General features: G+C 38.9%; 1 protein-coding gene across 1 annotated transcript in view; it reads left to right on the top strand.

Moving 5' to 3' along the window:
* DNAJC1 (DnaJ heat shock protein family (Hsp40) member C1) overlaps positions 1 to 14094 on the top strand; it is a 167562-nt gene that overhangs the window by 59755 nt on the left and 93713 nt on the right. Inside the window, exon 4 of the mRNA XM_031066833.1 lies at positions 7 to 66. Coding sequence (XP_030922693.1) covers positions 7 to 66 — 60 coding nt within the window. The remainder of the gene's footprint in view (positions 1 to 6; positions 67 to 14094) is intronic.

The following is a 14094-nucleotide window of genomic DNA, read 5'->3' as shown; positions in this document are numbered from 1 at the left end:
CTGGAGCTCTTCGACCTGGTGGAGGAGGTGCCGCGGAACTTCTACGACTTCCTGGGGGTGCAGCAGGTGAGCGAGGGACCGAGCCCGGCCGCCGCCGCCCCCTGCCCTAGCCCGTTCCCCGTTCCCGCCGGTCACCGGTGTCCCTGAGCCCAGCGCAGCTGCCCGGTTCCCCCGCCGGCCCCTCGGCCCTCGCCTGGCGCTGTCACCCTGCTCTGCCCTGGCCCCCCGAACCACGCGCCTGTCCCTTCCCAGCCTCTCCCCCGCCACTGCGGGGGCTCTGCTCTGCTTCAGGTACTGCTGCTTCTCCTTCCTGCCCCACCAGAAATCAGCCCTCCCTCTCCCACACCTTTGTGTATTCCTACTGCCTGTCGCTTTTCTGAACATATCTCATTTTCTCCAAATGCATCTACAGCCAGACAAAAGTAGCTTCTGGGGTTTTCACACTTCCCATTCATATCGTCGGCCTGGCAGTTTCTCACCTTTCCCTCCTCCTGCATAGCTGCTATGTCCTTATCTTAAGATTGTGCATCACCATGTGTTGCGGCTCATATTTTCTCTCACCCATGCCATGTGGTAGACTGTGACCCTTTGCTGTGTTAACGGCTTGTAGATGGTTGTATTTGTTTACTTTCCATGTACCTTGGTTATTGTGTGTGGTTTTCACCTCTCTCTAATAAGTAACACCTAACATTATCTTACAGAATTTATTATGCACCTTCAGTTAATTTTTCATGCCAGTGTGGTCAAGACAGGAGCTCCTGTTAGGAACACTTTTATCCCATGGTTTGTGTGTACATCTTGGATGTGGTTGCTGGTTTCACTGCTGCTTGGCATCTTCAGTTTGTATCACTTGTCTGGGCTCCCTTGTGATGCCCTTTCTTTTCTCTAGATGCTGTGCTCTATGTGTGACCCTACTCAATGTCTCTACATGCATTTTAGCCACTTTTCTACTTTCTTTCAATCAGTGTTCTTTTCCTCAATAATGAAATAAACAATTCTTTATATGCTGCTACTTCACCCAGAATCTCTAAAAGACATTTTGCCCTTTCTCTGTCTCCTAGTGCATTCTGTACCCCTAATAACTTCTCTTTCCAGTGCTATATTCTGGGGATTGATCCTATTTAAATGGCTTCCCTGCCAACCTTGAAGTTTATTCTGATGTAGTTCTTGTAGATTTTGAGAGGAATGACTGCATTTTCAGGTGCATTTCACTAAGGCCATGTCTAAAAAGAGAGGGAAGATGTCTGCAATGTATAAGTGTCCAGTTTTGGAAGCTACTGGCTGTGGTTGCTCTGACTCTGTTTCATCTCTTTCTTTCCTTCGGTCCTTCTTAAGCATCCTGTATTAAATACTATGGAATACCATAATCTATACAACACAGCAAGCACTGCTATACATGTTTCATTTTCAAGACCCTAAAAATCTAAGTGTTAATTCTTAAAGACAATTTTAGTGTTAGATAATATTGGAATGCAAAACTTTGTTTCTGTTAGTGATGTTCAGGTCTGGTATGCAACTCTTTGTTAACTTCTTCTAGGGCCAAATCTCTACCTTGCCCTGTATGTTTAGCAAAATGATAATTTTAACAAGCAAATATTCTTCTCGTTCACATTTCTGCTCCTAGTCATAATGGCAAACTTGTATCACTTGCAGTGTGGGAGCAAGGAAAAAGTTGGTGGAAGTGCAACACCAATGAAACTGAGGTTTTTTGGTTTTTTTTTGTTTACAGTGGTCACCCATCTTGTCATTATAGCCAAGACTGGAAGTGTACATATTACTGATACTTGACACATGCAGCAGAATAGACCTGTGAGTGGAATAATGGAGTATGCGGTGTTGGGAGTTGAGCTTCAATAGGAATCTGTAAGATTGGAAAGTGCTGTGTGGATGTACAGGTTCTTTCACACTGTATCCTTTGTTCCTGCTGCTTGCTTCCCCAGCTCTGACCTATGTCTGAAACTTCCTCGTGTCATCCTGAAGGGATGTTGTCCTGCAGTGCCTCTCTAGGCAGCTGCTGCTGTTCAGGTTACCTTATGAGAAGGGTAACGGGTCTTGTGGCAGGATGAAGGGAAGTGCACAAATCTCCGGTGTGCTGTATCCTATCCTGGATGTCTCAACACAAAGCTGTCTTTTTACCATAATGTCTCAATGTGATGTTTGCACATTTCTTCAGGTCTTCTGCTATTTTTTAATACAATGGTTTAATGGGGCTTATTTGCTTTGTATGTCATTATTGTGTTTGTTGGGATGCTTTTTACTATAGTGCTGTAGTTTCACTTTTTGTAGTTCTGGTACTAGAGGTTTCCTCCCCTGAGTTCAGGTGGTTTCCTTGTCAACGCGAGTTGACTGTGTGTGTGACAATAGCCTTTATGGCCACACCTTTGAACTCTTTAATTATCTTTCATTCATCAAGGCTTGCTTTTCTTCTCACCCATTCCTATTTCATTGCCTTGTATCATGTCCTGATAATCCGTTCTTCCTTCATGAACTTCTGGGAGAGGGAGTATTTCTCCATTATGCAGGATGTAACTTCTACACCTGAGATATGGGTGCTCAACTGTGTTTGTTAACAGTAGTCTATCAGGGCTGCCAGATTTCTTCTAAACATGTCATCTTGTGTTTTGAAAAAATATAGGGAATGACTCCGATGCTTCCTTAAGGCATTAAAGAAATGTAGATTTTGATGGGAGAATTGTGGCACTGGTTGTTGAACTCATACACGATGTCAGAAGCTGATGTTGACCTCAACTGACAGATGCAGAAGGCATTGTGGGAAGTACTGTAGCTCTCAAACATGCTTTGGTGAAGCCTCTGCTGTGTGGATTTTTTCATTCAAATTGGAGAGAAATGATTAGGGTTTTGTTTTGTTGCTGTTCTATGCTTGCAGGAATATGGGTTTTGTGTTTTGTCATTTTGAGGGCCTTGTGGAAGCCTCCTGGCATTGTCAGGTAACTTATCCAGCTCTGGTAAGGTGTTAAGTTTGAGCTGCTGGAGTGTTTTCTGATATCAATGGCAAAGACAGAGGGTGATCTAAGCAAAGTGATTGTTGTGGTTCTGAATGTGGAACAACAAAGTAAGAGTAAGATTGTGACTGTCTTGGCTGTTAAATAATTGACCTTTGTTCCTGATTTCAAAGAGAGGTGCCTGAGCAATCTACGAATGCTCATGGAATGGTTGAGGTTAGAAGGTCCCTTCTTGTCCAGCCCCCAAGTGTTAGGGGTGAGCACCTAGATTAAGAAATATCTGATTTTTATACAAGGACACAATCTATCTATTGGGTTTTTATCAGATCTAATAGTGCCATAGCATGAGGAAGTCTTGCATTGTTATGTTGTTACTATTGCTGTTCTGACCAATGTGGGAATTGCTCTACCTTCCCTTTCTTTGGTGGTTCTTAAATTGATTATATCATTAACTTAAATGACTCATATAAACATTGCTGGATTCAAGAAGTTTGACCTAGCAGAATGGGGATGTAATCTTTGGCTTGAGAAAAGGTTGCATTTCCCTGTCCCCCAAGCGGTTACTGAAGAAAATAGAATCATAATCTCTTGACAAATCTGATGTAATAATAATTTCATTAATCACTTCAATATACCCAGTTTCAAACCAACAAAGGAATCAGGACAAAATAGTATTCATCTAAAAACTCAGATGAAGCAGCAGAATTAAACCAGAGGCTATGCAGACTCAGTAATATGATGACCAGTTACCTGAGAATGAGAACATAGAAATGCAATGTTAACATCTTGGAAAAATTCTGGGAAGATCTGAGGAGCTACAAGCTTGTATGGTGGACAAATGAATGGGTCAAGTTAGTGTTATCATCTCTTACAGCTTTTAATAGTTGATACCTTCATGAATATGATATGCTTTGGATAAATCAACTTTGCTTCAGTTGAACCTGTGGCTCTTCTTCCCAAAATATGCTTTTGATTGTAACTTGTTAATATGGCTTCAAGGGAATTATCTGTTCTTCCACTTTTTTGACTTGCGGCAAGGAATGCACTGCAAGCCTCTGAATGTCTTTTGAAATTTGTGATACAGTTCTTGGATACAAAGGATCTGATCAAAAAATTTTTAGGTAACAGTTGTTTGTGAAGATATATTAGAATGCATGAGCTGTATTGCTGGAATTGAGCTGTGTGGAGCCGTATGTTGTGTGTCAGGACCAAGGAAGGTCTGCATAAGGCTTTGGCTTCCACTGGTGATTGCATGAGGGAAGAGGTTGGTGGTGAAAGTTCTGCTAGGCCTGTGCATTGCAGGGAGACAGACACTGAGTGCTCTTTGGGGTAGTGGAAGAGGCCCTTGGAGCTCAGGTTCTTGAGGGAGAGTTAACAAGTACAACTTGCTGGCCAGCATGGTGGATAAATACGTAACCTGAAAAATGTTGAGAGGGATATTTTCTTCAGATTGTCTTATGCCTTTCTTATGGCACGTGAGCTTCATATTGAACCAGGTTCTAATGTGTGGTGTGCCTTTGCTGTAGAGAACTGAGTGTTATATCCACTGCAAGATGATGGGTTTGGTAGATGATGCTGCAGCATAAAGTCAGAACTGTGTGTACAGAGCCTGATTTTGGTCTGACAGCCTGTGAGACATTGGTATGTTAGCAACTCCAAGAAAGTGCATGACATGAAAACCAAGGAGTTGGATATCTATGGCTGTGGAAAACCACAACCTCTCCAGATGAGCTGGATGGGTTGGGCTAATAAGCTTCTTTCAAGATGCTGGAACAGATGAGCTGTTGTGTACTCTGTCATGTAGCAGGGTCTGACAGGGTTATGTCTGTAGAATGCAATGTTTGCAATGTTTGGTGCTGTGGAACTCATGTCCATACTGTTTGCATTTTGGGGATTTTCTTTTTTTCTTGCTGTTGAACTAATTCTAGGCTGGCTGCATGGACTCAATGCCTGTTTGTGTTGAAACATGCTGTTTGCACTTTTGGTTTCACACCTTGTGGTTCAGTTCTCTCTGAAAGGAATCCTGTTCATCCAGTCCAGGACTGCTTCATGATGTGCCGTTGGTAGGTACAATAAAGCAGTTTGATTTACACCTGCAGTCCTGGGCTGCACTAAAAGTGTGAGGTAGCTGCACCTTTAAGACTCTAGTTTCTAGTAAATTGCTGACACTGAATTGTACCTCTTGGCATTGCTCTGTAAGAAAAGGAATGAACAAACAACAAACTGTGTGGCTTTTATATCATCAAGTGTTACTGGAGACGGAAGAAAACTCTCAGTAAGATTTCTACATAGTCTGTTTTATGCAAATGCATTGACTGAGGCATGCAATGCATACATCACCACAGTTCAAAAGTTGTGAATTTGTATGTTATATAAATAAAGTTCTTGGACATAGATTTAGTAACCTATTTTTCAGAAATAATGTCAATCTTGGAAGTTGTCAGTGTTACAACAACTGGTCCTGCCGTAGTTCTGGCTTTGAATGGGTTAGTGTCCAGAAAAAAAGTCTGCATTAAACTGTTTTTCTTACAGAACTTCTGGGGAACTTTAAGTACATAGGTTGGTCCCTTTGAGTGGGAAGAAACAGCTCCCCCTCATGTGTGTCTGTCCAAGGAATACTTTTAAGTCCTCATCAAGAACAGCCTACCTGTACCCATGCAGTTCTGTCTTTCCTGTCAGGGAAGGTGCACATAGCTAGAGCAAGGAAGGAGGGAAATAAGGAGGGGTAGCCCAGAAACTCAGCAGTCTGTTTGTTCTTCCCAATGACAAGCTGGATTGCTCTCCATAGGTATATTTTGTTTGCTCTTCTACCACTTCAGACTGTTCTCCTCCCTGCTGCTTTTTGAGGTTGAGTATGTGGGCGCAGTGTTGCTAAAATCATGGTGTGTGCATCATCTGCAAACGATTTAGCAAAAATCTAGTAGTTCAGTCTTCCAAGCTTCGGAAGTATTTGATCAAGTAAGACAAAACTTCACTTGCATGCGATTATAACATCATTTCTTCAGATGATTTTGTCAAAACTATGAGCTGTAAGCTATTCTTGCTTTGTTTTGTAAGATTATTTTATCTTGCACGACAAATAAGATATTCACTGTGACCTTCAAAAGTGTTCTGTGAAATGACATGGAGCCATGTAGCACCTTGGTGTCTCACTCATTTCTGACAAAGAAAAGTTGTTCAGCTAGTGATTAAACATCATGTCTAATGGTCTCAGCCCGTTCTGAGATTGCCTTCTACTTCTTGATCAAAGTATATGTTAAGGAGATCTAAATTGGAAGGCATTAGATTGAAATGCATTGTCAATTGCAACATCAGAATTCTCAGTTAGATGAAATGTTTCCATTTTCTTGCTCCAAGCTTTCAAAAATAATTAACTTCCATAATACACAACTGGGTGATAGTAGTAGCAGACCTTTATTTGAATACTGAGGGATTTTAGTAATTCCTGAAATTGTATTTCTTTTAAGCCCATGAATGTACTGTCAGCATTGAGGCAGTAATAGTCCATTGCACTGGTTCAAACAAAAATATCATCAGGAAATCCAGTTTTGTTTCTGGTGGCTTTAGCTGTAACGTCAGTTCATTCCGTAAAAGTAATTGTGCGGTTTTTCTTAGTGTGTTACTGGGACACAGCTTTGCATCTCTTTATGGTTAAAATCTTCCTTCCTGAATATGTTACTTGTAAGTTATACATAGAACTGAGATTTTCAGCAGCTCTGGAAACTCTGCTTGTCCCAGAAGATGTAAATTATTAAGGTTGTGTGAAGTCATCATTGATATTATTCACTTGGATCCTGTAGAACAAAGTTGTTATGATTTTGAGTAGTTTAATGGCTTGTAAGAGTCACCATAGAGAAGTGCTAATGATAACTGCAGCATTTGTAACTGGGGATGGTGCAGGGTACAGGTTTCTGTGTGTTTTGGGATTTTTTTAAATTGCTGAATTTAGAGGTAAACTGCTGGTAATGTATTCTATTTGTAAAATGCCCTGCCCGTATCTTTTTATTCAGTGTTTTGCCTATAAAAATAATTGAGACATCTAGACATGTAAAGCTTGTATTTTCCATAAAAATGGATTTTCTCCATTGTAGCCTATTAAATTTCTACTTGGATGTTGTCCAAGAATTTTTTTTCTTTCACTGTTGTCTCCTTTTTTCAAGACACAAAAGTGCTTTGGAATCTACCAATTTAAGTAGTTTTAAAGACACTTACTTACTCTTAACTTTCCCTGACAATTCATTCGTGTAGTACTTTCCTGATTTCTTTCAGGTTGTCTTTTTCTTCTTTCTTGCTGTTTAGAAGAATATACAGCAGTAGGAAATTATTATGTTTGGGAACCCAAGGGAGCTGACAGTATTCAAAGTGCAGTAAAAAGGATAAAACAAGCAGTCTTGAATTGGTTTGGTTTTGGTTTTTTTTCTGTCTGCAGCAGCAATAATGTTTCAGCTCTTTCTCTCTATACTCCTTGTTTCACTAATCCTTTAAGGATGTATCCATAATAGTTTGATCTTCAAATTGCAGAAGTAAAAAAATGTTTTTGGTTGTTTTTTTTTTTTTTTTCCCCAAGTAGTTCTGTGTTAGATCTGTAATTCATTGAAGGGATTGACCAATTCTTAGTATAGAAGAGTGGATAACATGTGCTGGTGGTGGCCTTTGGTGCTTACAAAAGGCTCTACATTTTATGATGGTTCAAAATTCATCTCCTTTGCTGAAGTTCTAGGTTGTGCCCATGTTGGTATCTGACACAGCTATGTAATTGATCTAACATGGAATTTTGTAAACAACTTCCCAGTGGGCCTTTTACTACTTGACTGCTGTGGATTGATGTGGATATGATGACTGTAGTCATCATATATGTCTGTAAAGCTGTGTAAAAAAAAAAAAAAAGAAATCGTAGAGGCAGCCCTAATTTCATTCTGTTGAATGATAAAGCTTTTATGCTCCATCTACAGTCATTTTACAATTAAGATTAACGTGGTTTTCTAATCAGATCTAGAGAAAATTGTGGCTTCAAGGGAGATATTTGGAGGTATCTGTGGTGCTATTTTAACTTTAAGTATGTGGTAAAATTTAAAAAATAAAATGAGAATTCAGCATATAAGATGTTCCTTAATTGGTTTGGTGCTTCTTGTGCTCTCAGCAGAGCCGGTAACAAAGAGTCTGTGGTGCTGTTGCGCAGCTGAGCCAGTAAGAATGAGTGTAAGTGATAACACAGGGGTTTATTTTGTCTCTAAGAATGGGTCTGATACACATTAATTTCCTCCTTTTATTCATTTTAATATCTGAAATGTTTTGATTTTCCACAGAATCCTTATGGGCTAACAAAATTCATGCAGCATATGAAAATCTGCAGGTTTGCTTTTGATTTTCTTCTTAGTCTTTGTGCTTTTGCTTAGCTAGCTGCTGTGCAGGTTAGAAATTTGCTTCTCTTTTGTTTTTCTTTTTTCCCTTGCAGTGTAAAATTGTTGGCTTTCCCTGAATTACGAGGTGATGTGGGGTTTCTGGGTTTCTTTTGTTTATTGTTCGTATGTCAGTCTTCTTTGGATGTTACTGACTCTGTATAAAAGTGATTTGTAAACAGTCTCACATATGTGATAATGTATTGTAGGCATGGTATATGTTACAGCTATGCAAACAGTAACAGTTTAAAGTGGGATTGTGTATTCCTGGGCTCTCATCTGAGGGTTTGCTTAAGTGCAGGTTTCCTGAATGATCTGGTTGCAGGCCCTGCAAACTGTTCTTACTGATGTCAAATGGGCAGTGAGGTGAGAAGTGAAGAAAGTTCATATGCAGTCTCTGATAGATCTGAAATTCATCCTTATCAGTGTTAATCTGGAAAATTTGTGGAAGAAACCAGATGATGCATAGGAGCTGTTGAAATAAAGTTGCTTGGCAATCCTTGTATGACTGAAGAGAGAAGGAAGAACCAGAGGGGTCTTGCCACATGGGCTGTAATTATGAAATGCTGCTGTTTCCAATACTATAAAGTACTTTCACTTGTTGAAGGCAGCATTCAGTGCTGATGAAGACATGAGGAAGCTGTGAAACAGCCGTATTGTACTGATTTGGGTTGAACAGCTTCTCTTTTGAGGGACAATGATTGTTTATACCTACCCATAAAACTATTGCAAATGATTTTTTTCGTGTGATTGATCAATGCTTTATTACATTTTATTTATTTATTTAGCCTAAATTGGTTTTATCAAATTGATCAGTTTTAATTCTGTTTTATCAAACTGATTAAGGGTAGCTTTTATGTTCAATAATCACCATTTCAAACTCAGTGATTTCTCTAGTGTTCTTCTGTGGGATATAAATGCTCTAATGGGAGAGTAAAAGAGTTTGTATGCCTTTTAACTTTGTGACAGTCTAAGTCATATTATGAATTGCTTTACTGGATGTTGTGTCTAGCAGTGGCTGCTAAAATGTTATACTACAAAAAAGTCTGTAAAATTTAATCCTACACGGAAGCCTCTTCCCATTTCCTATTAAGATTTAATAAAAATCTTATTCAATTCATGCATTCCTTTCAATTGATTAAAAACTTGAAATAGATGTGTTTTCCAGTCTGAATCTGCCTATCTATTGAATAAAAAGTATTTCTTCTGTCATGATGTAACTCGTGTAGCTTGTAGTTTCTGTTCTACTTCAGATTTTTCTATTTCTTCTTTAGTAGCCTTGCAGTTTCTGTTCTACTTCAGAATTTTCTATTTCTTGTTTAGAAGCCTTTCCACACTCCAGGCTAAGTCAGCAACATTCAAAACAAAGCAAAAAATTCAAATGTTGGCTTGTGTCTGTTGAGAATGGAGTTTTTATAGTTTAAGTACAGATTGAGGGAATCAGCCAATCAGTTGGTTTCTGCAGCTTACAGTGGTGAAAGAACAAACTTCTTCTGTATATAAATTATGTACTGTGTTTGAAAATTCATTGTAGCTGACTTATATTCATTCTCACTTACATGGTACAGAGTTCCTGTGCTGCAGGGCACCATTACTCCATGTAGTCAATATTTTTGGCCTTTGCGTTTTCTGGTTGAGTAGTACTAGGTGCTTAATTAGAAAGTAGTTGTGTGAGTTTTTGGTTTTGTTTTAAAGGAAATAAAAATTTAGCTAGTTGTCTGCTGGAGAGATAGAGACTTAACTTATTACTGACTTAAGAATTTCATCAATCCTGATGAATTTGGCCGTTCATACACTTCTCTCTTACCTACAAACAGATATGATCTGTAGACACCTTAATTTTCTGGAGGAGATGCAGACCTCCATTTAGTGACCTTAGATTAAAGGACAATAGCTGCTGTATCAGTTAAAAAATAATGTGATTTTTAGTGCACTTGAGAATACTAAACATGCTTGCTTTGTCTGGCAATTGTCTGCAATTGTCTTGAGCAATGCATCCTGATGGTCAGTGAGGGCCTGCTTCCATTCTATAGTCTTCATCTTCAGTTAGGGCATCCCTCCATGTCATCCATAAGCTCCTTGGATACCTTGAAGGAATGCTGTCAATGTGCTGTCTGGTTTCTACTCTTGTTTCTTATTATTTATGCATTTTTGTATTATCCTTGCACGTCTTTCTTTAATAAAAGCAATGAAACCAGTGGCAATAGATGGTGTCACTGGGGAGCGCATGTGAGCATAACCATGTTTTGCAGTCCATTTGCCCCCTGTACCTTTCAGCTGCCACAGTTTTTGATTAACAATGTTCAGAGGTGCATTCCTGGTGGTACCTTTCAGTCTGGTGCTGTACAGTGGATTTGTAGAACTGTCAGCAATGTCTTGGATCACTTAGTGATTTATACTTGCCACCTGCAAGCTCTGCTCTCTGTAGGAAAGGTGTAGTTTAAGGCAACAGTCTTAGCTACACTAAATCTTACCTCTCACTTTTTTGCTAGAACATTTGGTTTGGTATTCCCTTGCTTGTGTCTGGTACCTACCCAAAACATTTAGCATCACTGCATGCTTGGCTCTTCAGGTTGTCTTTGAAAATGCTGAATGAAGCCAGTCCCAGCACCAATCCCCCAGCAGGAGACCTTTCAGCTGCCTTTTCTCTGCCCTGAAGACTGGCCACTAGACCTTGCTTTTTGTACCCTGTTCATTAATTTTCTTTTTGTAAGACATTTTCCTCCCATCTTGTGTTAAGTTAGTCACGTTAATAGCCTTTGGTATGGAACCTTGTCAAAAGCTTTTTCAAAATTGTCAGGTCCCTGGTGGCATTTTCTTTGCAGCACTGGCTTATCTTCCTCACCTGCAGGTGTGCAGTTTTTCATGTACGTTTTTCAGCAGTCTCAGGTGATAGCTATGATCCTGACTTATTAGTATGTAGTTCATCTGTTTGGGGTAATATGTCTAATATATATTTCAAGCTGAATTTGCTTCTATTGACCTGCAAGGAACACAGTTGGTGTGAGAATCTCTTGAACATCTCCAACAGAGAAGATTCATGAAGTGAATTATGAAATTACTTGCCTGTAGCTTTGTTCCTAAATGACACTTTTTATATTTTGTCATCAAGCAGTCTCTAATATCTTGATTTTGATTACATCTGAAGAAATAAAAGGGTTTTGAAAATAAAATCAATTGACACTCTAGTTTGCTTGGACAAATACAAAAGTCCTTAGTAACATGCTGGAAAGAAGCAGGCAACACATTTTCTTAGCTATGCATTCCGTGAATTCTAATGGAACTGGCCCAAAAATCCACCATGTTGCTGTTGTGGTTATTTATTGTTAGAAGGAAGAATAGCTGCTGTTATGCTGTTTTTTCTGTTTGATTAACTGTTCCACATGAATGATTGAGCACATTTTTATAGGAACCCAGGCTTTTAACTGAGATATCCATAGGGAGTTCAGGAACATATCATCTGCTTCTGGTCACTTTGCTTTGGTTACTGGTCTCAACTCTGTAACATCAGCCATGCACAGTAGTTCTCTTTTCAGGCAGCAAGACAGAGGGTTTGGGCTTGTATTACTACTCGAGTTAAGACTTGAGCAGAGTTGGTTTGTGTCCTGTCATCCCTCCCCCCACTCCTTTTTGACTCAAGGTTCCTTTATATACCATAGTAAATCTGTGGATTTATTATTTCGGCAACAAAGTTCTTACTGTGATGTACTTAAGTATATTGTTTTGGGAACAATAAGAATATTTTAATCCAGTTATTTTAATTCTGATGGTGCCACTTACTTGCTATGTCTTTGCTAATTCCTATTGGTTTTGTCAAGATTTTGGTATTGCATAAATCACAGTGAAGACTTCAATTTTGTGTTTTCTATTGGGTGTTGGCATTGTGAAGAGAAATATGACAGGGTTTTATAAAATACCCCCACATCCAGAAGTTTTTGAAAGGTAGAGACTTGCTGAAATAACTTTTGCAGCAGGGAACTTATTTGAAATAGAGGCACTTTAATTGAACATACTAAAGCTAAAAGTTATATCAGATAAAGGGTATTGAGTTTCGAGTTTTCAGTACAGTTCTTTATTGTATAATCAATTTTCTTATTCTTCTAAATAGAGTTGATCTGTTTATTGTTCAGGGGCATAATAAAGTCATAGTTCTAGGTCCTATTTAAAGGAATTAAACCCTGTCTCTAATCCTGTGCGTTGCTTCCATGCTGTGTGTGCACCTTGACTATCATCAAGAAATGAGAATTTATGGTAGACTGTGCTGTTTGCTAGCATCTGCGTGTCTGATGTGGTACATTGAGAAGTCAAGTTTGAGAACACAAGGAAACAGTATCTAGAAAAAAGGTGGGGTAATGAAAGCTGAAATCAGACTGTTTTCTGGGAACAGTGGTTTTGTAGGTGTGATGTACTGAGTGCAGAGTTTAGATGGAGAATTTTGTAGCAGAGGTGTTGGTGGTAAATACTTCCTGTTTTAAGTTTCATTTGGGATTGTCTCTTTAAGGCTGAAGTTTGTCTTAGTGTGACAGCAAATTGCAATATATAGTTTGCTTTATCTTGATTTTTAGGTAAAACTGTAATATTTAATTCTCTCAGTCTCTGAAGATGCATGTTTGAGTGGACTGTTTTTACATCCAAAATGTTTAGGTAGTACTATATTCTCCAATACAAAGGGAGAGAGTTGGTGAGAAATACATTTGAATTGAAAATCATGCCCTAACAATAAAGTACTTTAATCTTGATATTATATTTGCTATTTTAAATCATGCTGTTTTAAAGTTTTCAGTACAAAACTTCTGTTAGCATTCATTTCATAATATCTGAAGTCTAAAAAGTAAGTTGGGATGCCTGTTTAAAAAGTGTTCTTGCATAGGTTGCCATTGCATTGCAGAATGTTGGCTTCCCTTGTAAATATATTTGTGAAAATAAGCACTGCTTAACATTGAATATGGATATCCACATTTTCTTTCTAAGAAAATTGTTTCATTTGTCTTCTGTGTTTGACTTCCTCAAAGTTCAGATTTTTAACACAAAAAAATTTTTTTTTGGAAAAGAAAATATGGCTGGTATTCAGACAATTGTTAGCAGAGGCATATCTCCTTAAATTTCTGACCGAAAGGAAGCAGAAGGCTGTAAAATGTGTCTTCACTTTTGGAATATGTAAGATGCATTCCTGTAGCTTCTGGGGTCTTTTCTAACAGATTAACTCAAAGACACTGTCATTGAATTAATGGTATCCCATTATTATCAGGGTATTGGTTATCCTGTCTGCTGTCATGAGATATGAGAGCCTTACATGACAGCTGGTTAGACGTGATTGGATTGATACTATGGCCAGGAAAGACAGTACTGGACTAGGTTGCTTTCTGAAATTGATTTCTCAGTCAAGATAGAATTGTATCTTGATCAAGTATTCAATATTTTGCAATTCAGCTAAGACAAATATACAAACTATTTCCCATTCCAGTTACAAGTGTAGAACTTGTCATGCAGCCAAACACTCACCCCACCCCCAATTTACGCCGGGGTTGCTTGTGCAGTCTCAGAGTGTTTGGCTGCAAGGCTGAAAGGAGTGCATATCCTGTGTCATTGCCATGCTTCACCTGAGTATGAGATTCACAGCATAGTTTAGAAAGATTATTGTTTTTACTGTTCGTAAGGGGTAGCTTGCTCGACCAGAGGTTCCTCTTGGACTCTTCATTGGCAAAGGGTGGATGGATGAAAAGATTCACATA

Source organism: Geospiza fortis, unplaced genomic scaffold (assembly GCF_000277835.1).
Source record: "Geospiza fortis unplaced genomic scaffold, GeoFor_1.0 scaffold138, whole genome shotgun sequence".
NCBI lineage: Eukaryota > Metazoa > Chordata > Aves > Passeriformes > Thraupidae > Geospiza > Geospiza fortis.
This window is presented reverse-complemented; position numbering and strand designations above follow the sequence as displayed.